Raw genomic sequence first — 27,532 nt, 5'->3', positions numbered from 1 at the left:
TGCCGCTTTGAACCCCATGTGAAAAGCGCTTACAGTCAAAAACATCTCTTTCTTGGTTTTCATTATAGTTAAGACTATAATGCTTCTCAGGTAATTGTGAATTGCAGAGGCTGCAAAGTACTTCATTTCTATCACAAGTCCCATCTGGGCTTGTTTTGTACTACAAATAGCATTAAGAGGTCCTTTCCCCAAAACTTTCTCTGAAACTGAATCACTGCTGTGTGTGTTGTGAGCTTTAGTGTAATGACTCCAGGTGGACACACTGTAAAGTTTCCAACCTAATCCAACCAGTGTTTTTGCTGGTTTATGCTTTATTAATGGTAAATGTGTTAAACGCGATTTAAGAGAAATGCATGTTAAACTTATTTTGGTTTACTGAGCAGCCCTTCTGTGTACTCTTTAGGCCTTTTTTCACATCTTTTACTGTATCCCAGCAGTGCCTGTAAACAGTCCAATGTTGAGAATGCAGAATAAACGTCCGTTTGCGATACTGTCTCTGATTGCCATTCTGTCCACAGGAGGCCTGCTCCTGAGTATGCACTTGTGCTGTGAGTGGACATGAAGAGACTGTGAATGTGTCTTAGTAGGGGGGGGGCTCCATCTTAAAGCCCCACTCTACTATTGAAGTGTTTTCTTTTAAATCAGTATCCAGCGATATCCAGTGCTGAATTAAGCTACCTGTAAATTTAGAGGCTTGGAGGCCAGTGCTGCTGTTTTTCTTTTTTAAAACTTAATGTTGTTGACATGTCACATGAGGACTCTGTAGAGGTTATTGCTTTTCCTTTTTAAGATCATTGTCAAAATATGGGCAAAATTAGATGGCCTCTAGGACAATGACTGATGTTCTAGTATCTACAGCGTTCAAGCTTTTATGGATCTCTGGCCCAGTCCACTGGAAAAAGATGCAATTTGCGAAAGCAAAGTGGTGTCAGTTAAACTTAAAGTAATAGTTCACTCCAAAATGAAAGTTCTTCAATTACTCACACTCATGTCATTCCAAACCTGTACGATTTTCTTTCTTCTGGGAAATGTAAATAAGACCAATTGAAGAATCTCTGAGATGTGCTTTTCCATACAATCAAAGCATATACCTGTGGTAGGGTTGCACGGTATACTGGTACAAAGGAAATATTGCGATACCAAAACATTTTAAATGGTACAATATCATCTTGTTAATTTTGGTACCATATTAAATTATGCTGCCGTTAGCAAAGTGTAATGTAATGTGAGTTTTGAGAAGAAATCAAGACCAATTTAAAAAACAAAGACACTATCGCCAAGTGTGATCCTTAAACAGCAGAAGGATGTCATTTTAATGAAATAATATAGTCACCAGAGCTGCAAGCCACAGTATGAATAAGAGGCACCTCTCTGTCGTGTCATCTTCGCACACACAGTCATGCACAAGCACACACAAACGCAACACACACTACTAATGCTTGATTTTCAAGCAGTGTGTCCAATAGTATCCATCTGCAGAGCCACAGATCAGTGTGTTGAGTGTGTAAACTGCTGTGAGCTCTCAAATCTCCATTGCAGCTCAGAGATTTCAGCTCGTGAGTTGCGGGAAGCTTGATAACAGTGAGGGAAAGAAGTATTTGATCCCCTGCTGATTTTGTTTGTTTGCCCACTGACAAAGAAATTATCAGTCTATAATTTTAATGCTAGATTAATTTGAACAGTGAGACAGAATAACAAAAAACAAATCTGAAAAACGCATGTCAAAAATGTTATAAATTGAATTGCATTTTGAGGGAAATAAGTATTCTACCCCCTCTCAATCAGAGAAATCTGGCTCCCAGGTGTCTTTTATACAGGTAATGAGCTGAGATTAGGAGCACACTCTTAAAGGGAGTGTTCCTAATCTCAGCTTGTTACCTGTATAAAAGACACCTGTTCACAGAAGCAATCAATCAGATTGCAAACTCTCCACCATGGCCAAGACCAAAGAGCTGTCCAAGGATGTCAGGGACAAGATTGTAGATCTACACAAGGCTGGAATGGGCTACAAGACCATCGCCAAGCAGCTTGGTGAGAAGGTGACAACAGCTGGTGCGATTATTCAGAAATGGAAGAAACTCACGTGGCGTTGCAATGATCATGAGAACGGTGAGGAATCAGCCCAGAAACTACACGGGAGGATCTTGTCAATGATTTCAAGGCAGCTGGGGACCACAGTCACCAAGAAAACAATTGGTAACACTATGCCGTGAAGGACTGAAATCATGCAGCGCCCGCAAGGTCCCCCTGCTCAAGAAAGCACATGTACAGGCCTGTCTGAAGTTTGCCAATGAACATTTGAATAATTCGGAGGAGAACTGGGTGAAAGTGTTGTGGTCAGATGAGACCAAATTCGAGTCTCAACTCACCTTGAGGGTGTTTTTCTGCTAAGGGGACAAGGACAACTTCACCTCATCAATGGGACGATGGACGGGGCCATGTACTGTCAAATCTTGCGTGAGAACCTCCTTCCCTCAGCCAGGCCATTGAAAATGGGCCGTGGAAGGGTATTCCAGCATGACAATGACCCAAAACACACGGCCAAGGCAACAAAGGAGTGGCTCAAGAAAAAGCACATTAAGGTCCCGGAGTGGCCTAGCCAGTCTCCAGACCTTAATCCCATTGAAAATCTGTGGAGGGAGCTGAAGGTTTGAGTTGCCAAACGTCAGCCTCGAAACCTTAATGACTTGGAGAAGATCTATAAAGAGGAGTGGGACAAAATCCCTCTTGAGATGTGTGCAAACCTGGTGGCCAACTACAAGAAACGTCTGACCTCTTTGATTGCCAACAAGGGTTTTGCCACCAAGTACTAAGTCATGTTTTGCAGAGGGGTAGAATACTTATTTAAAATTCAATTAAATTTATACAATTTTTGACATGCGTTTTTCAGGATGTTATTCTGTCTCTCACTGTTCAATTTAACCTACCATTAAAATTATAGATTAATAATTTGTTTGTCAGTGGGCAAACGTACAATATCAGCAGGGGATCAAACACTTTTTCCCTCACTGTATAACAAACCCTTCACAAACAGGAAGAACTTCAAAGTAATGCCTGACAGATTTGTCGGTCGTTTGTTTTCTGATATGCACAGATATGAATTTTCTTTTCTTTTTTTTTTAAACTTATAATACAGAAAACAATGCTTGGGATGATTTAGAATTGGTGTCTAAGTAGTTTGTCCAGCAGGGCACATTCCGACTCCATTGTTTGCAGAGCTGAGCTGAAGGTTGTTCTGTTGACAATGCGGAGTTAAGCGGTGTCCTCATGGTAAGTTGCTAACTAGTTTGTGAAATGCATACATGAAAGAAAATAAACCATGACCCCATAATTTTCCCTTTTCAGTATAACTAGTATAACGTTAACCCTGTCCATGACATGTCACTCGTGTTGATCACATCTGTTTGTCATGTTAGCCAGCTATAGTTTGTCAGTGCAGTCAGTAATGTAGCAAATTTAACGGTATGAATGGTGCGGTGGTGGATTGTGTCAGTGTTGATTTCACGCTATGTTGTTGCCTAGTTGGTGAGACGCAATGCTGGAAAGTAAATAAACATCCATCTTTTACGCTCCATGACAATGAGCTTATAGCTAACTAGCTAACCACATAGCTACTTTCATACCTTGTCAGCTGAGTGGAAGCTAATGTGTAAACATGTATTCACCAAACTGTTTTGTTCAGGATTCGCAGTTTGGTACCCCCTTCAACTGAACAATTCCAGTCATGGCATTTACAAAATTGAATATTTAAATGTCAGTTTCCCCCTGAAATTACATTGCAGAATAGTGTAACACAGTTGCCACTGTATATCTCTTGATATAAATAGTCAGCATTTGACTGATACTAAACAGTGCTACTGATGTTTATTTAGCCATTTATTGTATTTTTTTTTTATTTTCTCAGTGTTCATTTCTAGATGATGATGATGATGATGATGATAATAAACAATTAATAATAATAATAATAATAATAATGTCAAATATTCTTTGATAAAAATATTTTTGAGAGCAGCCTTCAGAGTACCTTTGCATAGTCATCATGTACAATCTACATAGAAAAGGTCTGTTCATTCCAGCTCAATTTTATATATCGGCCACCATATCGGTAATCTCAAAATCCCATGTCAGACAGGCTCTACTTTAAAGATCTTTCAAAATAAGTCCCGCTGAAATGAGTGTTCAACTGATTGCGTGAAATTGAAGACATTACGGCAGAAAAATATATAGTCCTGCATTATGCTTCAAATCCTCAATTTATATAAAATGTTTATATATATTTATTGATATTTTTGTTTCACAATAAACAGCATCTGGAATTTTTATTAATTTTGGACTCTTGTTGCTTCCATTTCTGTTCCTGTCATAGTAATGAAAGGATAAATGTTTTTAACATTCTATAAATCGAATTTTAGAAACTATTGGCCGATTCATTAGTTAACAGCCTTTTCCACCACCTTGGTATCGGCAAAATCCACTATCGGTCACCTCTAGTAACCAGGGGCTTTCAAGCTTAAATTATTTTTTTTACTGAGTTCCCCTTTCGTTTCACCACATTTACAGTGAGGAAAATAAGTATTTGTACACCCTGCTATTTTGCAAGTTCTCCCACTTGGAAATCATGGAGGGGTCTGAAATTGTCATCGTAGGTGCATGTCCACTGTGAGAGACATAATCTAAAAAAAAAAAAAATCCAGAAATCACAATGTATGATTTTAACTATTTATTTGTATGATACAGCTGCAAATAAGTATTTGAACACCTGTCTATCAGCTAGAATTCTGACCCTCAAAGACCTGTTAGTCTGCCTTTAAAATGTCCACCTCCACTCCATTTATTATCCTAAATTAGATGCACCTGTTTGAGGTCGTTAGCTGCATAAAGACACCTGTCCACCCCATACAATCAGTAAGAATCCAACTACTAACATGGCCAAGACCAAAGAGCTGTCCAAAGACACTAGAGACAAAATTGTACACCTCCACAAGGCTGGAAAGGGCTACGGGGAAATTGCCAAGCAGCTTGGTGAAAAAAGGTCCACTGTTGGAGCAATCATTAGAAAATGGAAGAAGCTAAACATGACTGTCAATCTCCCTCGGACTGGGGCTCCATGCAAGATCTCACCTCGTGGGGTCTCAATGATCCTAAGAAAGGTGAGAAATCAGCCCAGAACTACACGGGAGGAGCTGGTCAATGACCTGAAATGATCTGGGACCACCGTTTCCAAGGTTACTGTTGGTAATACACTAAATGTCATGGTTTGAAATCATGCATGGCACGGAAGGTTCCCTTGCTTAAAGCAGCACATGTCAAGGCCCGTCTTAAGTTTGCCAATGACCATTTGGATGATCCAGAGGAGTCATGGAAGAAAGTCATGTGGTCAGATGAGACCAAAATAGAACTTTTTGGTCATAATTCCAATAAAAGTGTTTGGAGGAAGAAGAATGATGAGTACCATCCCAAGAACACCATCCCTACTGTGAAGCATGGGGTGGTAGCATCATGCTTTGGGGGTGTTTTTCTGCACATGGGACAGGGCGACTGCACTGTATTAAGGAGAGGATGACCGGGGCCATGTATTGCAAGATTTTGGGGAACAACCTCCTTCCCTCAGTTAGAGCATTGAAGATGGGTCGAGGCTGGGTCTTCCAACATGACAATGACCCGAAGCACACAGCCAGGATAACCAAGGAGTGGCTCTGTAAGAAGCATATCAAGGTTCTGGCGTGGCCTAGCCAGTCTCCAGACCTAAACCCAATAGAGAATCTTTGGAGGGAGCTCAAACTCCGTGTTTCTCAGCGACAGCCCAGAAACCTGACTGATCTAGAGAAGATCTGTGTGGAGGAGTGGGCCAAAATCCCTCCTGCAGTGTGTGCAAACCTGGTGAAAAACTACAGGAAACGTTTGACCTCTGTAATTGCAAACAAAGGCTACTGTACCAAATATTAACATTTGATTTTCTCAGGTGTTCAAATACTTATTTGCAGCTGTATCATACAAATAAATAGTTAAAAAATCATACATTGTGATTTCTGGATTTTTTTTTTTAGATTATGTCTCTCACAGTGGACATGCACCTACGATGACAATTTCAGACCCCTCCATGATTTCTAAGTGGGAGAACTTGCAAAATAGCAGGGTGTTCAAATACTTATTTTCCTCACTGTATGTCATTGACACTAAAACGATGATTTCCTCCACCGTAAACGTCATTTCGAATACGCTTGCCATTACAGCATACTTTGGAAAATGATGTCTTTAGGAAACTGCCTAAAATGGCTTCACATTGGCATTGAGTGATCAAAGCATGTACCAAGCAAAGATTCAAGCTCCCTATCCATTTCTAAATCATTGCTTTGATATCTAGGGGACATTGGAAAGCATTTCAAGCACTCTTGAAAACACATTCCTGTTTTTGTCCTTGCTCCCTCTTGAGCATGTGGTCAAGCAAATGTTTTTTTCCTGGATTAACATTTTCTATTAAAGCAGGAAGTCAGGGTGGGACATATTTTGATTTCCTGGGGTCTTAAGATCGATTTGAATTAGGCCTCAAATGTTTTGTTTCCGTTTCAGTGAAGAAGACCTGTGCAGAGGTGGACTTTGTGTGTCGCAGTGGTCAGTGTGTCCCCAAGAGATGGCAATGTGATGGTGAACCAGACTGTGAGGACGGCTCGGACGAAAGCATTGAAATGTGCCGTAAGTGACAATTCAACTTGTATCTTTTAGATGATGCATAGCCCTGCTGTCATGTAATGAGGCTAGGTAGCCAAAAGCTAACACTATTATTCAGGCTACTATGGAATAATTAAAAAGCGAGCATTCTGAATATTGTTTGCAGTTATAAGTAGGCTATTTGTTTGTTTTTTGAAGCTGTATTTTGTGTACTTATTATATTCAACTTCACATGAAATAATGTTCGTCTCTAGTCCATGACTTAAGATTTTGTTCTTTATAGTGTGCTTTAAGAGAGATGGGTGAGTGACTTCATTGCATCTGAGATGTCACTCTACACACAGCTGACTGGTTCAGCATCTGTTAGCGATCTGTTACCCAGAACAAAATCTCCTATGGAGCAGGTTAGCCATGCAGAGTAAATAAAGCTGCCCCAACTTTTTGGTACATAAATCCCAGGGTTTAGGTAAACTTACATGGCTAGCCACATAAAACGGCTTCATGGTATAGGCACCAGATGTTGAGGCATTTATTTTTCCCGATATGATATACCATCAGGGCATTCAAAAGCAGCCTGACCTTTTAAAAGGGTTCGGAACAGTCCAGTGCAGAAGTGTTGGTGTACGTGCACTTATGCATGGCAAGTCTCTATATCAAGTCTTGTTTGAGCAGCTGTTGGAAAGTTAGTAGGCAGCAAATGGAAACAGACCAACATTGTGTGAGTGTTCATGAGCATTTCCACATGACTGGCAATATAAGTGTGTGATCTTTCACGATCCATGATTACGTTTATGTTCAGTATTTTTGTCTAGGCATTAACAGCTAATATGAAAAACTAAGTTTGGGCCTGAAAAACTTTGATTAAAGATTACATTGCAAAATATCAAAGGTTTCATAGATTACGTAATGCACCTACAGTACCATTCTTCCTTTTGATATATAACTTCACCAAAGCATTGCAGGTCTTGGAGCATTGCCAAAAGGATAAAGGCTTTAGCTTGATTGTTCAAATGAGTCTAAAGGTCGTTTCGATGTAATGTTACATGCTGCTGAACAATGTTTGTCACAGCCAAGCAAGTACTCAAAATGGATTAGCTGGCATTCCTTAAATGATTACTCACTGTTTCGCTAAATATTGCGTGTGAATGCATATTCTGTGAAATCCAATAATGAATGTTATATGATGATAAGCTAATAAATGTTTGTTATAATTAAGACTTAAATCCAACATCTCTAACATTATTGCCAAACGCTATGCAATTCTTAAGTCTTGGCCTCAGACAACTCCTACAGACTGCCCACAGTTCGTTCACATACAAAAGTTATCAGGGCTCCAGACTAAAAAACTAAATAACTTTGGAGCCATTGCATTCACTTTATAATGAATTACACCAATGAGTTATCAGATCACATTCAGTTTGACATTAAGCCTCATTCTTTAGGAATCTCTTATATACAGTAAAGATTAAATGTGTAGAAGCCAAACTAGTTTAAGGCCTAAAATAAAGTGGTGTAGTGGTCTAAACCACATAACTGGTAATCAGAAGGTTGCTGGTTCGAACCCCACAGCCGCCACCATTGTGTCCTTGAGCAAGGCACTTAACTCCAGGTTGCTCCGGGGGGATTGTCCCTGTAATAACGGCTCTGTAAGTCGCTTTGGATAAAAGCATCTGCCAAATGCATAAATGTAAATGTTAATATTTTGTGTATAATGAATTATTCAATCAACCATCATTATTTTTGACCACAAAAACTAGGCAACAACTATGGTTTTACCAACAGGGAAATTTAGTTAACTGTGACATTAAGCAGAAAGCTTACATATAACCAGTTTTGACAGAGCTGCTGATAAAAAGTGAAATGATCAGCATCGAGTGATTAGATGAAAAGAAAATTGGAGATCGGTATCGGATGTTAAAATCCTAATTGGAGCATCCCTAATATTCAAGTTGACTGTGTTTCAAAAACTAATGATAATGATTAGTGGGCTGAAACCCAATCACAAAATGGACAAACAGGTGGACGGTAACATTTGAATATGAAGAAGACTTTGTTTCACTGTTTATATATTTATTTGTGGTTGAACTAAAAAAAAAGTTCAGTTTGGTTCTTTTTAAGGGGGCTCAAGTGTGAAAACACCAGTAGCCTTTTTGCAGTTGAACATGTGGAAAACATTACCATCATAATCACAATATTTTTCAAAATCGCAATGACTTTTCGTCCAAATCGAGCAGCCCAAATATTGATGTATGCTATTTATTTTTCTAATGTTTGTCTCCATTTAAAATGCGTGCTTGACATTTCTATGAAGGTAAAATAGTGCCTAAATGATTTGCATGCACAGTTTATATTGAGGAAATGAGGAAAACCTAATTTGATTGGTTACAAAAAGCAGGTAGACTCGCCTTCCCCCTTACACTTGCAAAACTCTTTTCAGTGAGAAATTTTGCCAAAATTGTGAGTGCAACAAAAGACTGAACGGTGTATATCAGATTTTTTTCTGTAAAATATTTCTGCCACAAACACAAGTCATTCACATGTTTGCTGTAGTTTATTTTACACATACAGACAGTCGATCCATTTTGCTGTTCATGACAATGATTTAAGAACCAAATATTGAAAGTGACTCAAATCGGTTGCCAAAAAATCTGTTCTCATAAGTGTTTTCGCCATTTACACGATGCAACAAGATCTGATCTGTTCGATATTAGGCTAGTGAAAATTGAAATTGGTTGACTGTAAATGCAGCCTAAATGAACTGTGTGTGTGTTACATGTCAGTCAGGTGGCCTGTTCCTGTCTAAGTGGCAGTTTTAAGCCAGAGTAAGCTGCACAGTGGTCCAGACTTTATGCAGATTGTTAAGACTGTATAGGCTATACATGCTTTTATTTTCAATAAATTGTGCTGAGAAGTTGAAGTTGAGTAACATGATCCTCACTGTGTTTTCCCTTAGATACAAGAACCTGTCGTGTTAATGAGTTTGGTTGTGGCGTTGGCTCAACACAGTGCATTCCGTTCTTCTGGAAGTGTGATGGTGAGAATGACTGCGACAATGGCGAGGACGAAATGAATTGTGGTGAGGCACCAGACATGACACATGACCTCTTCCAAATATTTTTTGTTTATCGCCTGCTGCTGCTTGGATGTAAGGCAATAATTATAAATGAGTCATCTGGAGTTAAAAGTGCAACTAACAGAAGAACTGAGATCTTTTAAAGGGAAAGTGGGTAATTGTTTTCATATGAAACATTCTCATATTCAGTCTTAATATGCAGAAAAACTATTAAGCCAGTCACAAGTTGATTCCCATGGAAAGTGTAAAAAATGTGCCTCTGTGGCTTTTTCAAAACATCCAGTGGTTTGTTTGAGCATCCCGACCCGCTAGAGTTGACTCGACCAATGGAGTGTGTGAGTTTGTCAGACCAGTGAAAGACATGGAGAGTATTTATGAAAATTGTTTGGGGAAAAAAGTCATTAAGTGTGATTTTTTTTTTTTTTTTTTTTATATGGTTTTAAAGGTTTTCCTCTGAAAAGACCATAGTCTCTTGATTCTGCTCTGAAGTTTCTGATAATAGCTCAATTTCTCAAACTGTGCTCAGATTTGCTAATATACCAAAGTCTGCAATTTATACATTTTTAGATTTATAAAACCAATTAGACCAAGTTACCCATTACTTTTATAGGTCTGTACTCTTACTGTATTTTTACAATTGTATTTCTCCTAAGGAATTTTAGGAGAATCCTTGAGTCAGAGTTGATACTGTAAGTAGAAATTTACCAAAATTTGTTTAACGATGATACAGTTACTAATTACTTTGTACAAGTGTTCCATCACCAATCCAATGAATGCTAGAGTACATAACGTACATGCTGATAAATGCCGCTGCTTTTGTTGATGTTGCTTAGAGATCCACCACATGTACCATTTGTCAGTAGAACTATTATTAAAGAACCAATTAAGTAGAAAAGTGTGAACCGCTATGAATTGTCGGATGATATGCGGTCTGGATAAATTACTCTGCTGAAGGACTGCATACATTCCCAACTCATCCGCGCTTTACTATAACCGCTATTTTGATGTGGCCAGGGCGCACACAGTTGTCATCCTTTATCTCTGGTGTAATTGGGTTATTTTGGTTTCAGTATGTGGGAGAGGTAACTGACAATAATGTTTACAATAATGAAAACATCCTCACAATTCAGGGGATATCTTTTTTTATAAAAGGTTATTGTCAACATTATAATATACATAATATTGTATTATTGAAATACATAGACACAAGATGTTGTGATTCAGGCGATACATTTATTAAATGGTCAATGTCATAATATTGTGATATATTGTTTTTAATGTTAATTGACGAAAGCAGCATGTTTCGCATTGTCAGTTTTTAGGAATTAGAAGTTCTAAACTGTTATGGTATTAAGAGCTAATTTTAACGTTAGAATGCTTTACGAATTACTCTTACTCAATCCTAATTTTATGAGTCCGAAAATTTGGATTGACACGCCCCTAATTTAAGAGTTGCTCCTAAATTTCCACATTAGGAGCTACTTTTAGCCTTAAGATTTTTTGTGAACGGGTCCAGGTTTATTGACACATTTGAAAATATGTCTTTGCTGTGTGGATCTATAACATAAGGAAGGAGTAATGTGCACACACAGTGCTCCCATAACTGTGCAATGTGCTGTCGCTTTAAGATATGAGTCGAACTCTTGAGTGTTTTGTCTGCGTGCTCTAAACCGCAAGTTTGTCATTAATAAAAAAGAAACTTCTCCGGAAATTATGATTTTGTTCTTTTTAAACATGTAAGATGAAAACGCGGCTTTATTTGCACATATGTTTTTGCAATTATAATGGTTTTTCATGTGTATTAAATTCGCAACTTGGACGTAACATAGCTATAATTTCGAAGTCTCCTGGGCTATAAAAGGCAAGCTTTGTGCAGCAAGTGTTCTTTGGTTCTTTTTGGAACAGGATGACAAGAAACTTGAAGTAACAAACTTACACTGGTTTTTGAAAGTAAATTCTCCATGAAATCTGTTACTTGCCTACATCCACAATACCATCCTGAAAAGTTGTTTTGCCCTTTCTCCGGTCTCATTATACATTCTTCCATGGTATTTTATTAGGTAACATTACATGCGCCCCTCTTGAGTTCACCTGTGCCAGTGGTCGCTGTGTCTCACGTAAATTCGTCTGCAATGGAGAGGATGACTGCGGCGACGGCAGTGATGAGCAGGACTGCGCCCCTTCCTCTTGCGGTCCAAGCGAAGTCCCGTGTGGCAACATTACATGCATTCCTAGAAGCTGGTTATGTGATGATGATGTGGACTGCCAGGACCAATCAGACGAGTCGCCGGAGCGTTGCGGCCACAACCCTACGCCACCGCCGGCGAAGTGCTCATCTGGGGAGACGCAGTGTGGCTCTGGAGAATGCATCCACAGGAAGTGGCGCTGTGATGGGGACTCGGACTGCAAGGATGGCAGCGACGAGAAAAACTGCTGTGAGTAATTCCTGTTTTTTGATATTGACCAAATGTGTCAAATATATATATTTTAATTATAGCTGTCATTCGATTAATTTTAATCAAGATTAATAGTTAACATTTTTAGTAGTTAATCATGATTAATCGCAGACTTTGAAAGTGCTGAAATTTGACACTATATATATATATAGTGTCAAATAAATATTATATTAAGAGCTCCTTTTGAGCCCCTGGTGAGGGGTTTGAGGGATGTTTTGGTCTCTAGTGTCACTAACAGGTCTGTGTTTGTTCATGCCACATCCAGCTGTTCGTACATGCAGACCTGACCAGTTTAAGTGTGATGACGGTAGCTGTATCCATGGCAGCCGGCAGTGCAATGGCTTCCGAGATTGTGTAGACGGCACGGATGAAGTCAACTGCAAAAACAGTGAGTCCATGAACTGGAAACCCAATTCTTGTAATGTTCTACCTGGAGCTTTTTAAACAGTTTTTGGAAGTCTGGTTCACAGTTGACCACATTTGAGAAAAGTACAGAGTTGTAGTAAAGAATCAACCCAAATACAGGCCCACTGTACATTTCATGCTGTAAGTTATTGCAGAAACATGGGTGAAATACTCAAAGGAAATTTGTTTTTATCCAGCTGGGAAAAAATTATAGCAAAAATGCTCTCTCTACAGCAGTGTTCCCAACTGGTTTTCTGGATTGGAATTTTTTTGCCATTTAAGTGGCGACCAAACACTATCAAATTGTTCATTGTACAATTTGTTAAAATATTGTTCTTACAATCAAACATGAAAGTTATTAATGTCATCATGAAACACATAGGAACTATGGGCAATTCAATCATGACATCAATTTGTAGGCCAACTCGGAAGGCTAATTTGTCAGAGGTTCCCTCAGGAATTTCCAGTGGGATTTTAGAATGGCAGTTTTCGATTAGAGTAAAATAAGTTCTGTGGTTAACCTTTCTTGAAGAGACCTGGTTAGTCCAACAATATACACATTACATAGTCATACATCAGATGTGAATTTTGAAGCCAAAACCCCCTCTGTCTGTTACCCTATCAAAACGGACCTGCAACTTACTTTTGGGTAACAACCCACTGATTGAGATCCATTGCTCTAGTGTCATTTTAAATGTATTCTAGACCAAAAAAACCTTTGTTATATGATATTATTCATGGAAAGAAACTGATGTTGTCATTTTCTCTTTCCACAGTGACTCAGTGTAGCGGTCCTGACATGTTCAAGTGTCGCAGTGGCGAGTGCATTGAAATGAGTAAAGTGTGTAATAAGGTCCGTGACTGTACTGATTGGAGCGATGAACCCATCAAAGAGTGCAGTGAGTAGAATGTTCTTCCGTTGTGAGGTTTCTGGCAATGTTTTTGTTCACTAGATGTCAAACATTACAATAGATGATATTGTATCTACATATATGGACTATATATATGTATTTGGCTACTCCATTAATTCTAGTGGAGACGAACGATCATGCTAGAACATATAATGGCATTCTAGGGCATTGTGTGCTTCCAACACAAAGCGAGGTACATAGAGAAATGGTTTACTGCATCAGGTATGGATGGACTTGACTTGCCTGCACCAAGCCCAGACCTGATCCCCGTTCAGCATGTTTGGGGTGAATTGGAACGCCAACTGTGAGCCAGGGTCTATCTCCAAACATCATTGCCTGAACCACTGATGATCTTGTGTCTGAAATCTCTGCAGCCACGTTATTACATACAGTATAGTGGAAAGCCTTCCTAGAAGTGTTGAAGCTGGTATTGCAGTAAAGGGAAATTGATGCCTAATGGTTGTTCAATAACCAAGCACATACATAGTGTATGTTTCATAAGAACCTTTTTGTATACTGGTGGGTGTTCTTCCCCTAATTTGGAACGCTTTGTTTGGTTTTGACTATCTTCAGAATTTACTGGAAGCTAGTGGTCAATTGATATGGGCTTTTTAATAAATGATGCAGATATAATTCCTTCATTTGTTTATAATGAAGGAATGTTTATATATTTTGTGTGTATTCAATGATATGATGTTGGTAAATGAGATGTATACATTATTTTCACAGTATTTGCTCAATTTAAATGTTTGTTTTTAAAATTTTAGTACAAAAACAATTTGTTAATCTGCTCAATGTGCACAGTTATTGCTGATCCCAATTATCACAAAATGGCAAAATATTATTCGATAAATAGACCTTGCTTTAAAATCGATCCATCACTGCTTGACCCAACTTTAAAAAAATCTTGTACATGTTTTGGGGAATTGTGGTTTTGTTCTTGAAGATGAACAGGGTTATTGTGAACACTCCCACCATGGCAGAAGGTGGTCGGACAGATATTTCCGCCTCAAACTCACACACATGGTTGAGTCGAAGGATTAATGCTGCTTTCATGGGCTATTTGAATTATCGTACTTCCCACTTCTGAAGTGGTAATGATGAGCGCATAACTTTCAAGTGCTTTGTTTTTGGAAAGAACATAAAACTTGAACGACGCCAGGTTCATTCATATTTTTTTGAGGAACTTTTATTTTGACACCAGTCTCACCGTAATACGCATTTCTGTTTGCTGACGATAATGGAATTTTGGTCAAATACACACATTTCTATTTCCTGCATGCATGCCAATGAGCAGGTGCACTTGGACTAAATGTCTCCTTATGAGAGCTAAATTATTTTTATTTTTTTGTACCAATATAGAGTGCATGCACAGACTTGAACAGATCCTGGTGCTGAAATGGATAGTAGAGGCTTATGGGAGTATGGTGTTTAGAGCCATTTAAGGAGTAGTGTGCTGATGGTTAAGCTGGATTGGTTAAATGCAGTCTCGAACATCATGTGCAGTTTACACGGCAATGGTCTGTAAAGAGTTGAGTGGTCTGACAGTTTGCATACATTTTCAAGCTGTCTGTTTGACCTAAATGTTCGTTAAACATTTCAAGATGATTGGGGTGTGAACAGACCATGGGATGTGTGAGAGGGATGCTTCTCACTCTTGATGCATCTGTTGCAGAGTTTAGCTCTTAAAAGTGGAACAATCAGAACTTCAGCTATTGTATAAGTTTCTTATAACATTCTCATATCTTATGTGGCACATTCTATGTAAGGTTTCACACAATCTTGCAAAGCCAGACCTCTGACTGCTGGTATAAGGTCTGGTCCAGATTGCAGCCTACTCTGGCAAATTGGAGAGGTTGAAACATGTAAATGGGCAAACCATTGTGCACTATTTTATTTTCAACTTTTATGCCTATTAATCTAGTCATCTATGAAGTCTCATGCAATAAAGTGCTACAGTGTTACTACATATTTGCCCAGCATAGAATCAATATTGAGTGACATGTGTGCCATGTTTTTAAACTAAGTCCAAGGACAAAGTTGCGTTCATTCCTTTTGGCTGTTTATCATATGGAGAAGCTCTGGAGTATTGATTGTTGTAAATCACAGCATGTCATATATATCCTGTGAGTGCACTGCATTGGTATTCCAGTTGTGTAACGCAGATGTTCACCATTTGTTTTATAGATCTAAACGAATGTCTGCTCAACAACGGAGGCTGCTCGCACATTTGCAACGACCTTACGATCAGCTATGAGTGTGCCTGCACACCAGGACTCCAGCTCATCGATCGCAAGACCTGCGGAGGTATGACTTGCGAAGGATGTAAACCCACATCATTGTGGTAGTTGTGGTCCTTATGTAGTATTAGTCTTTCACATGTACCAAACATTGTGGTCCCACTTTATACAAGATATCTTTAAATACTATGTACTAACATTAAAATACATACAATACAATGTACTTATTGTGTAACTATGTGTTCTGCAAAATTTTACAAGATTCACATTTGCTGGTACTGAGGTTGAGGTATGGGTAGGGTTGAGGTTTAGGATTAGGGGTAAGGTTAACCATGTTACTACTGTGCAATGCAGTGTGATCTGTGGTTTATGTGGCCTATATTTTCTCCTCACAGATGTCAATGAATGCCTCAACCCTGGCATCTGTAGTCAAATCTGTATCAATCTTAAAGGAGGCTACAAGTGTGAATGTCATAGTGGCTATCAGATGGACCCTACCACTGGAGTGTGCAAGGCTGTTGGTAAGTAAACTCGATGCTCAAGGTTTATAGTTAATTGTAACTTCATTCAGGGTCACCTGAATTCCAAGTCAAGAGTTCTGAAACTTGACTAATTAGATAACACATTTATGAGTAAACTTGGGGTTCCCCATCCCAAAAAGTTAGGAATTTTTGACTACATACTGTTGAAATGTTCATTTAATACGTGACCAGGATGGCAATGCAAGTTATTTTCAATAAGTCAACGATTCTGCTTATATCATTCACGTACAAAATTATTTCCTAATGCCATTTATTAAGTATCATGCTTATAAACAGTCTAAGCTGCTGTTACTTGTTCAAAAGTGTCTTACTGAAATAACTGGCTGAAATAACCATCCTCTGTGGTGAAGTGACTTGACCATAATGAGGTCTACAAATCTGGAACTACTTGGTGTAAGTAGTTCCAGATTGTCGCCTCTGGACTCTGTTCACATCATATTGTTTGGGTCCAAAGCGGTGGTCCGATTGCATCATAAACATGAGAACAAGCAGCAGCTGTTCACCACTGTAACTAGGTAACTCCAAGACTTCAGCTTTACTGTGCTACCGAATGATTCATCTGTTTTGATTTACCACCAATAATGTACATGCACTCTTGTGTTTGTCTGCCACAGATTCATTAGATGTGCAATGATGTGATGAATGTTAGCGTTTGTGTGCCGTGAGCCCGCAGATGTGTTGCAAGAGATGTAAAGAATGTGAGCTGCTCTCTGGAGGTGATTTATTTGGAAACGAGCAGGTGTGAGAAATGCATTATCCCATAATTGTGATGGGGAGCCTGCAAAGACGCAAATTATACAATAGTGTATAATAGTGGTTCACTTAATGCAATTTGGTACGTTTGCCTTCATATCAGCAGCAAACCGTACTGGGGTTCATATAAACTGTACCGCAGACCAACTTTTTCAAGTGGCATCTAGTGCAATTCGCGGGTGCACGAGTTCAGAAAACAGTTTTCGCATCATCCAAACGAACCGAATTTATTAGAACTCTGGGGCGCACAAAGTGCTACTGTGAAAGCACCCTTAATCACTAACCAATCAGAATCAAGTGGTCATGAGTATTGTGGTACAAGGCTTTTTGCTTGCTAGCAATTGGGTTTGCTGTAGAAGGTAGCGTTTCAATGAACTGGGACCGTTCACACAGGAAGCGTTCTTGCATTCATCTGAATTGTGAATTTTAGAAACGCAAGCTAAACAGATGTATTTGACCATTGGTATGTCTCGCTGTGATTTAAAGATGCCATGTAAAAAGCTGTTAAACATTTTAAAGACTCATCTCGAGACACATTTGTTACATTCCGTTGCATACTGTTTGGCTTGGTTGTAAAAACAAGCATGCATCCTGCATGAACGCCCCCTTAGAGATCTGTAATCAGTTGACACTGTTCTTGATGGCCTTATGGTTCCCTCTTATTGTGTTCCCAGGTAAAGAGCCCTGTCTTATCTTCACCAATCGGAGAGACATCCGTAAACTAGGGCTGGAGCGTCGTGAATATACTCAGATTGTGGCGCAGCTTAGGAATACTGTGGCTCTGGATGCTGACTTCACTCAACAGAGGATATTCTGGGCTGACCTGGGACAGAAGGCCATTTTCAGGTAACCACCAACTCTCAACTGCCTCTGTCTGAATGCATTGACTCATTTAAAACTGGAGCAAAGTTGTGTGGGAAAGATTGCAAATGCATTTATGCAGAAATGTCAGCAATGTCCTTTTCCCTCCCAACCGCCTAACTGATTGGATGACCTACAAACCCATATTTGCCTGGTGACTCTTGCCTTTCTTCACAGTACATTAATTGATAAGCAGGAAGGTGTGGCAAGTCATACCAAGGTGATTGACAATGTTCAGATGCCTGTCGGGATTGCAGTGGACTGGATTTACAAAAACATCTACTGGTCAGACCTGGGCAGTAAAATTATAGCGGTGGCCAACTTCAGTGGGACTAAGAGGAAGGTGCTGTTTGAAAATGGCTTGAAGGAACCGGCCTCCATTGCTGTAGATCCTCTCTCAGGGTAATTTTGATTTTTTTTTTTTAATTCTGTGCTGTTTTTTTGCTGTATTTTAAATGGATATAACAATACTGTATTATACTGATTGTATTTACATGATCCACTACAACGAGAATTGGTTACATACGTTTCTGTTCAGGCATTACAAACAACTACCCAACAGGGTTAGGAATTAATATGGGGACTGAATAGGGCACTACAACTTTTTTTTTTTTTGATTTGCTCCGTTTAAAGCTGAAGTATGTAACTTTTTCAGTGTTAATGCTTTCTTCTATCCCAGCTTAATATGCAGAGACAACAAAGTAAGCCATTCATTGGTTAATTTTCTCAAACTCTAAATACTGTCTCTGTGGCACTAGAAAACTCCTGTGTTTGTCATGAGTGACTCGCTTGGACCCGCCCCAACAACGTTACTCAACCAGTGGTGAGAGTTGGGGACGGGACTATCTAAATCTTTAAACAAATCACGTGGGGGCATATTCAAAAATCTGATTTTAAAACAGTTTTTTTATTTGCAGTTGTGTTCGTTGGTGCTAGTGTTGCAGAAATTACATACTTCAGCTTAAATCATTTGAAATATTCTGAATGTTCGATATTCTGGTTTGAGGTGATGGTTTTACCTTATGGTATCCTCGTCCTTTCGATGATAGGTTCCTATATTGGTCAGACTGGGGTGAGCCAGCTAAGATTGAGAAGTCTGGCATGAATGGGGCTCACAGACAGGTCCTGGTTGAGACGGACATTCAGTGGCCCAATGGAATCACTCTTGGTGTGTAAAGCTTTAACAACCAAAACACTTCATCACTGTAAAAATTCAAATGTACAATACACTATTTGATTTTCACATTAGCGGAGCCCTCTGGAGAATCTCAAGGTTTAAAAAGGGCAGTTCTCTATTATTGAAGTGCAATGTTCTACCAGTTGGACATTTACTGTATACTGTACCATCCAAAAATGCAATTAATTATCATTTGAAAGGTCTTACTGTTCAACTTCGATATTTCAATTTATGATTTAAATGTTTTGGCGACAGTTCTATAATTTGTAACGGATGTACAAATGAAAACATGCAAAAGCAATGTGGCGAGTCACACCTTCATTGTGAAATATCAATTCACAGATAAATCCAGTCTGTCACTCGTGAGAACTTTCCATGGCAAGCGTCCAGTTCATAAAGCCCGATTGTACTTTTATTCCGAAAAAGTCAGAGAAATAATGATGAAATCCCCATTGTTTACATCAGAATTCTTCAGGGAGAATAATCATGCAGAATCGTTCTCCAACACATGACACACCCTGAGCAATGTATCTGTCGTAAAACTGTATATGGTCTATTGCCATAGAGGCTCACAAACTCTGGTCAATTGTTTCTCCAAGCTTTGAGGCACTTGAAATGTTAAATGCATTGTTTCTTGAGTGGGCAATATGATATTTGAGGCTCTGAAAAGGGTTGCCCAGAGTATCTCCAAAGGGTTCCTAAGGTGTGGCATCTGAGGAACCCCTACACGGTTATTTTCTGACCATGCTTGAATCTTCTCCTTTAAGTTCAAGAAAATAAACCCTATTTTACCCACTTTTACCCTAATCTTGACTTGTAGATCTGATCAAAGGGAGACTCTACTGGGTGGACTCCAAGCTGCACATGCTCTGTAGTGTAGATCTGAATGGAGACAACCGAAGGAAAGTGTTGCAGTCTCCAGATTACTTGGCCCACCCTTTTGCCCTGACTGTTTTTGAGGTATACAAACCAAAAATGGATCAATTACAGTGCATACTAATTTACTTAAATGGATCACTATCATTTATTTAATAAACCTTTATTTATTTTTCCAAGATTCCTCCCAAGATATTCTTGTTTTTTGAAAGTTTCACAATGGCTTGTTTTCTGTCATTCACACTATTTTTACCTCGTAGGATCGAGTGTTCTGGACAGATGGTGAGAATGAGGCCATCTATGGTGCAAACAAGTTCACAGGATCTGATGTAACTATGCTGGCCAGCAACCTCAATGAACCCCAGGACATCATCGTGTACCATGAGCTCATTCAGCTCTCTGGTGTGTACCTGCATGTATACAGAACAAGAACAAACTACACATCACTGAGACAGCGATCATCAACTTTTCTTGATGGTTTCAGTCTTTAAATTAGTATCGTTAGCAACTTATTCATTGACCCAAGTTACTCCCTTGTTTGAAAGGACCAGAAACCTTGAAGTATTTCAGCTCTGCATTGATGTCAAAATGTTTGGTGTAGATGTTTGCAATGATCAAAGGCATTGTTGTTTTCTACATACAGGGATGAATTGGTGTAACGAGAAGTCAGAAAATGGAGGCTGCTCTTTCATGTGTCTGCCAGCTCCACAAATCAACAAACACTCCCCCAAATACACCTGTGTGTGTCCGCAAGGACAAACACTCACCACAGATGGCTTACGATGCCGACCAGGCAAGTAACTCGCACTGCGTAACAAACAACTGATGTGTTGCTGACACAAGCTTTCTTTTTTCTTTCAAAATGAACATTTAATTTCCATTCAGTTACCAGTAACCAAGTGTTTATTGGTTTCCCCTTCCATCTCCCCTTGAGATTTCAGAGAGGAGGGAGATTTACTGCCTGAACTTAATCATGCACTGATTACTATTGTTTAAATACCTTCTAGTACATTGAACACTAAGAATTATAGTAATGTATATCCATGAAACAATCATAAATTCAGTCCCATTCTGTAAACGCCTCAAAACTGCCTGACTCACTTGGTGGTTTGGAAATTTCTGATGAAAAAGACGTTTAAGACCACCAACTAAAATTGGATTAAAGGGAATAAAATCAGTTTAATGCGTTTTATTTTCACCCTCTCTTGAAACTGGCAAAAGTCTTGGTGGCCATCAAAGTGGCCATTATAACATTGTCATGTTCAACTGTAATCATTGTCATCTCATAATCCTAACATAGACGACTTGTTGTTCTGCTATTTTTTTTTGCTACCGTTCTGACTACAGCAATTTGAATGTTAAGCAATGGTACACAAAGGATTTCCAGTGAATAACATGTGTCATACAGCAGTCCATAGCTTTAGGAATTGGCTGTTTTCTGGAAATAGGACAGTCCTTTTGTTTTATGACAGAGGCGTTTACTACTATCCCTCAAGATGGAGGGAGGGTGACCCCTCACCCCAGTCACCCTCAAGCTTAAGCAGTCTGTAGGATGTTAACTACATGTACATGGACATCCATGCATTTTATTTGTTTACTGCTTTGCTTCAGAATTGAAGTCTGTTTAAATGGCATGTTTAAATGTTAAAGTTAGGCTTTTGGGTGTGTGATAACTAACTTAAGACAACCTCTGTCAAATGTGGGGAAGTTTAGGTCTAAAAGTCTGCCTGCTAGACCCTCTTAACATAGGCACTAATTGTGGCAGTAATGATTTTATGAAGTGGCATGTCAAGTCATGATGAACTTGTAGAAAATACATTGATTTCGACAGTTTAAACCTCTAGAAATTCTAGAGATTTTTCGATATTTGTATAAAAGTAGCTGGCATGTGCCGTCTGGAGTTTGTTTGCATTTTGATAATTTATCTAGTTATGGGGAAAATGGAATATATGAATCTCTATTATACAAAGTATTGTTTTGTTTTAAAGTGCCTTGAGAACCTAAGGATTCCTTTGAACCAGTTCATGCTGGTAAGGCCAGTAGAAACCAGCTCCTCCTTAATAGCTAACATCAACTTAATCTAGGAGTAAAATAGCTTCTGCAATGAGAGCGTTATTCTAAACTAACTGGAATCCTAGACAATAGTGCTTATGGCTGTATGTCAGAACCAAGTGTGTGATTTTTGTTTCCATTCATCCTTTTGCTTTTGTCTGCTATTAATATGATTGTTCAAACTTCATTTTCCGCTGCTGTCACCAATTATAGCAACCTTTTGTTCGCAAGTATCTCAGAGCTCTGAGATAGGGTTGTAGAAATATTATTTTGGTTGGTTGAGTCTTGTTCTTTGAAATTATACTTAATGTTTTAAAATTGTTGCATTTGTTTTGTTTTGTTCTTTTTTTTATAAACCAGTAGAAGGAAACATCAGTACATCCATACATGAAGTGAATTCATCAACCAAAGGATCTGCAGCAGCCTGGGCAATTCTACCTGTGTGTAAGTAGATCATTTCTCTCATTGATATTTAAAGAATGATGTACTAATAAATTGATGTGATATGGCTAAGGACAGTGCTTGCCTTTTATAATATATGGGTACACGTTAGTGCCTGGGTTTAACCAGAAACTATGAAACCATATCTAATTAAATGGTCTGAAATTGTTCAGGATATTTAATTATATATTTATTATATATTACAACAGTATGTGCATCGCAGAAGATTTGCCTTTTTTTTTTTTTCCGTGGGTCTAAAAGGTGGCGCTATGTCGTGAGAATGTTTTACGCTTAAAATGTTCAAAACTGCAAATACATGTCAGGCACATGCTGTATTGTTTGAAAGCTTACAATATGAACTTTTCATTGAAAACCATCACTTCTGCATTTGTTACACAAAATAACAAAAGGCCTGAAGAAATATGCTTCACAAATCAGCAGCAATTAGAGGTCATCTGGTAGAAATATTCATATGAATATAAAAGTATTTCAAATAGAACTTAAATGGACAAATCATATATCAAATATAAGCTCTCATTCTCAGGAATGCAACCATTTTGTTGCCCATTTTGTTTGAAAGATTTTCAAAAGAAACACAAAGTAAAATATGATATCTGTAAGGCATCAAATACAAATGTCTAATTTATGCGCTGCTGTAAGCCCTAAATAGCTAAACTTTAACTGTTTTTACCTTTTTAAGAATTTTTACTTTTCTAAAAATAATTGCCATTTGTATGCGAGCTTGCTTGTGTGAATAATCCAATGTTATATCAAAATATGCTGTCTAGTAGGGCTGAACGATTTTGTCATATTGCGACTATTGAGGTTAATATCAGTACTAATATGCGATTGCGATTATAATAAACAAATGGCATCATGAGTCAACTTGATTGGTTATTAAGGAAAATGCACAAATGGATTACTGATAATGCTGAAATGTGTATTTCTCAACTCAAACATACAAACTAGCAACAACCACCACTATAAATGCAGTGTTTTCAAATTAAAATTATATTTTTACAAAATTAAATAACATCTTTGCATTACTGCAAAACTTGTAGTTTTCTCAATATTAACATCTAAATAAAATGGAACAATAAATGAGAACATGTCCAAACAAACAGGGACATTTAAGCAGGATGTAACATACTTTGTATAATCTTTTGAAAAGGAAATTTCAAATTATTGTTCTTGTTTTGTTTTTGTTTTTTAATGACCAACTGGTATTTCCAAATCCTCTTTCTAAAAAGTTCTACTTATCGCTGGTATCTCTTGTCCAGTGTGTGGATCATTTTCTGAAATCTCACTTTTCTACTTTGTGCTGTTTCAGGTGCTGATATAAATTTGTCGTGTTGCCACGTGATGTAGCAACTTTAATTTTGCACAGTACCTCTCTCTGCTCAGTGTCGGTTATCTTAAAGCCAAAATATCACCATATAACCAGGGTTTTTCCTGGCTTAAAATGAGGCGGAGACGGTACCATACTGATGAAAAAAAGTGACGTTGTAAACATTGGCTTTGCATTAATACACTCCTAATGACCTGACAACTGAATAATAGTGTTAATTTTGCCATCTGTTTTTTTTTTATTTGATCTTAATCCTGTGTCAAATGTCCTTTTTAGTTTTTATCATATTTAGTCAACCTTATCCTATTTCTATATATATTGTTTTTAGTTGATTTGTTTGACAAAGTCTGGGCATTTTAGCCACTGAACACTGTAAACATATTAGCCATAAGAGTATTATTGATAAACATTTGTCAATCTTGTCTAATAAATATATATATATATATATATAAATAAATAAATAAATAAAATTAGTTGTAATTGTAGTGTTATTTTTCACACAAGATGATGATGCGATACATGATGACGTTGCAAGCTGCAGACAGCGGGGGTGAGAGACGAGCATCTCAGCGTTTGAGTGCGCATCATCCGGCGGAACTTTAAATCTCTCCCGGACTTGACTCCCGCTCAGATTGGGTCACTGACCGCACAGAGAATGACAGTTTTGGAGTTTGTGCTTATTTACATGGCATGCTCCCGTATTATTTGAAGCTTAATTAAGGATGAAATCAAGATATATCACCAAGCTGTGACCTGTATTTCTATCAGACACTCGAGCTGCAGCGCTCCTCATGTGTCATCATTATAGACTGGTCATCTTTTTATTAGCTGTGTAGAAAATGGGCTGTCACATCCACACATGCACTTATTTATTTAATAAAATCGCAGCATTTTGCCATCATATAATCGCAAAGGCTGACATCGCGATTGCGATTTGATTAATCGTGCAGCACTACTGTCTAGCAGGAAAAGCATGCTAAACAAATCATAGGAAATATGCTATCAACTATAGATGATAAAATTCATAATTGCAGAGGGAAGGATCTCCGCTTTCTAATGACACCTAGATTGAACTGCTAGTCCACTCTGAGGCTGAGATACTCGATGAAACAATGGGGGTGGTGCATGAACTGAACATTAGACTGAATGTCTATGGACAAGCACATCAGTGAGTGTTAATATATGTTAGATTGGCATTTTGTGAGAAGGTGATAGAGGACAAGTTTTTTTTTTTTTTTTTTGTTTTTTTTTCTTGCTGCCATCTAGAGGAATAAAATAAGACTTTTTTGATGGGAGGTGGAGTGAACCGATCCAGAATGACATGCTTACGAAATTAGAACACAACAACAAATGGTTTATTTAATAAATATAAGTTTTTATTTTTTACTTTGGTGGGGTGGGGGCTGCCTGAATAATTGTGAGTCTTTTTTTTTAATTGTGTAAATTTGTAAGCTTTTAAGTTTTAGTGAAAAATTGCAGGCGGCAAATGCTTTTGGAGGGAAATGGCGCCACAACTGCGGTACGGTTGTAACTTTTGAAAAATGTATGATCAACAAAATATTTTGACATTTATTTACGCGATTTAGATTATCTTGGTTTTTAACATGTAATTTTTGTAATTATTATGAATGTTCATAATTTAATATTGAATGTCTGAGACATGGCCAAAACAGTCAAATCTCTACATAAAAGGCCATTTTAAAGTACCAAATAAATCAAGACCTGGGACATGAAAGTGCCCCAAGTAAAAACAAAAAAACAACACCAAAAAAGCATTGTCTGCTAAATTTGGCATGAAATAATCCCTTTCTTTACCTACAGTGTTGTTGGCAATGGCAGCTGCGGGTGGTTATTTGATGTGGCGGAACTGGCAGACCAAAAACAAGAAGAGCATGAACTTTGATAATCCAGTGTACCTGAAGACCACTGAGGAAGACCTCAATATCAACATCAGTAGGCACACTGCCTCTGTTGGCCACACGTACCCTGCTGTGAGTAATGCAGAATCCGCATCCGTGGTTTTAGGTCATCTACCTCATTAAAACAAAATATTGGCAATGTTGATTTAGTTATTTTTTGCTGTCACCTCTAAATCAATGCAGGATGGGAGAGAGTGTATATGACTTAATCCAAGGATTATTTGGCTCTTTAAAATACACTTCCATTCAGAATCATGAAGACATATTTAAAATGAAAAAAATGTTTGAGGGGTTGAGCCGTTGTGTGAACTGTTTGATTATAAGGTCTGTTAGAAGTGAACTACAGCTAGCCAATCACATCTATGGGACATGCTACAGAAAACATGTTTAAACCCTGAGCAAAATATATAAACATAGATGTATTTACTGCAGTTCTCAATACATTTAATGCAACCTTGGATTCAATTCTTTGATATAAATCAATTCCGTAGTGAGAAACTTTTGAACTGTAGTGTATGCGGATTTGTGTTTTATATTTTATGCCAGAAATCATTTTAATTTTGCATGATGGTCACTTTTCCTAAAAGCCTTTAAAAATTGACAGACATTTAACAGCCTCTGGAAAGTACTATCCCTTAATTTTTCCGACATCTTTTTTTTCATTTTCTTGCAGATTTCAGTGGTAAACACAGAAGATGACTTGTCATAACCAGAGCCCTCTTCAGCACTCCAGTTTATTTACCAGACACTTGGCAACACAATGGCAACTGCTGCCGTTTCTCACAACCAGATGCCTTCTGAAGTGAATTTCCAAGTTGTTGGGGTTGCTGGGGTTTTCTTTTTTTGTTTTGAGAAAGAGGATATCATCCGTGCTCTCACTGAGCATGCTCAAAGCATCAAAGAATTCTGAGGGAATATTTTACCTCTGTGTACACCATAACGGTCCCAAAATGATTCTGCAGCCTTATTTCCTTCCTACCAGGATGTTGATGGCAAAACTGGAAACCCAAAATCCATATTTGAAGGTCACTTGTGTGTGGATGTCTGAAATATTTAAATACATTTGTTTAGGCAGTAATGTCTTTTAAGATGTACGTTTCCCCCCTCATGATTGTTATTTTCCAGAAACATGTTCTTTATGAAGGTGTATTGTGTTTTTCTGGGATAGAAGGAAGCTCTTTAGGGAAAAGTGCTGTTACATCATTTGTAAAACACTGTATATATATCCTCTTAAAAACATAATCAGGACTCCTCAAGCACTTTGATGAAATGGTTCTCTGTAAATAAGATTGTATACATTTGACTGAGACAATTTTGCTATGGTTGGGCACTGCACCAGGGTAGAAGAAAATGTATTTAAAAAAAAAAAAAAAAGGTTTGTTAAAAGTATTTTGTATGTTTGTGTGCTGTTCCTGTGACCTTTTATAGTGGCATACAGGGGAACAAAATGCTCTGTATTGTGAAAAGGAAAAATTTGCAAACATGAAATTAAATTAAAGTTTAAATTAAGTTTCTTTATTTCTTAATTCAAATAAACATGCAGTTGAATGTTTCAATGCATCAAGAAAAACACCACATGTACCTTTTTTTTGTACACTGAGAAAAAGAACGGAGCCAAAGCAGACTTGAGTTCGGCTTTACCTGCAGTGCACAGACACAAGTCATCAAGGAATGACAGTTTTACGATTGAAGCGTGCGTGAACCCCACAACACTGTCATCAGAACCAGTGGGAAAATTAATACTTTGATTTTTGGAGTCTGACTTTCCAAGTTGGTGGTGTCATTTGATCTATTACTAGAAAAAAAAGA

The 27,532-nt window shown here is 38.1% G+C and overlaps 1 protein-coding gene across 2 annotated transcripts in view; it reads left to right on the top strand.

Moving 5' to 3' along the window:
- LOC127636653 (very low-density lipoprotein receptor-like) overlaps positions 1 to 27,232 on the top strand; it is a 39,743-nt gene extending 12,511 nt beyond the window's left edge. Inside the window, exons 3-18 of one of the 2 annotated variants that reach the window (XM_052117311.1) lie at positions 6,571 to 6,693; positions 9,623 to 9,745; positions 11,803 to 12,177; positions 12,464 to 12,586; positions 13,380 to 13,502; positions 15,702 to 15,821; positions 16,150 to 16,275; positions 17,724 to 17,895; positions 18,088 to 18,312; positions 18,960 to 19,078; positions 19,908 to 20,047; positions 20,224 to 20,365; positions 20,607 to 20,756; positions 22,376 to 22,459; positions 25,626 to 25,795; positions 26,397 to 27,232. In XM_052117311.1, coding sequence (XP_051973271.1) covers positions 6,571 to 6,693; positions 9,623 to 9,745; positions 11,803 to 12,177; positions 12,464 to 12,586; positions 13,380 to 13,502; positions 15,702 to 15,821; positions 16,150 to 16,275; positions 17,724 to 17,895; positions 18,088 to 18,312; positions 18,960 to 19,078; positions 19,908 to 20,047; positions 20,224 to 20,365; positions 20,607 to 20,756; positions 22,376 to 22,459; positions 25,626 to 25,795; positions 26,397 to 26,432 — 2,351 coding nt within the window. In that variant the 3' untranslated portion in view covers positions 26,433 to 27,232. The remainder of the gene's footprint in view (positions 1 to 6,570; positions 6,694 to 9,622; positions 9,746 to 11,802; positions 12,178 to 12,463; positions 12,587 to 13,379; positions 13,503 to 15,701; positions 15,822 to 16,149; positions 16,276 to 17,723; positions 17,896 to 18,087; positions 18,313 to 18,959; positions 19,079 to 19,907; positions 20,048 to 20,223; positions 20,366 to 20,606; positions 20,757 to 22,375; positions 22,460 to 25,625; positions 25,796 to 26,396) is intronic. The other variant, XM_052117312.1, reaches the window with a different exon arrangement.
- The last annotated feature ends 300 nt before the right edge of the window (positions 27,233 to 27,532 follow it).

Source organism: Xyrauchen texanus, chromosome 44, assembly GCF_025860055.1.
Source record: "Xyrauchen texanus isolate HMW12.3.18 chromosome 44, RBS_HiC_50CHRs, whole genome shotgun sequence".
NCBI classification, from domain to species: domain Eukaryota; kingdom Metazoa; phylum Chordata; class Actinopteri; order Cypriniformes; family Catostomidae; genus Xyrauchen; species Xyrauchen texanus.
This window is presented reverse-complemented; position numbering and strand designations above follow the sequence as displayed.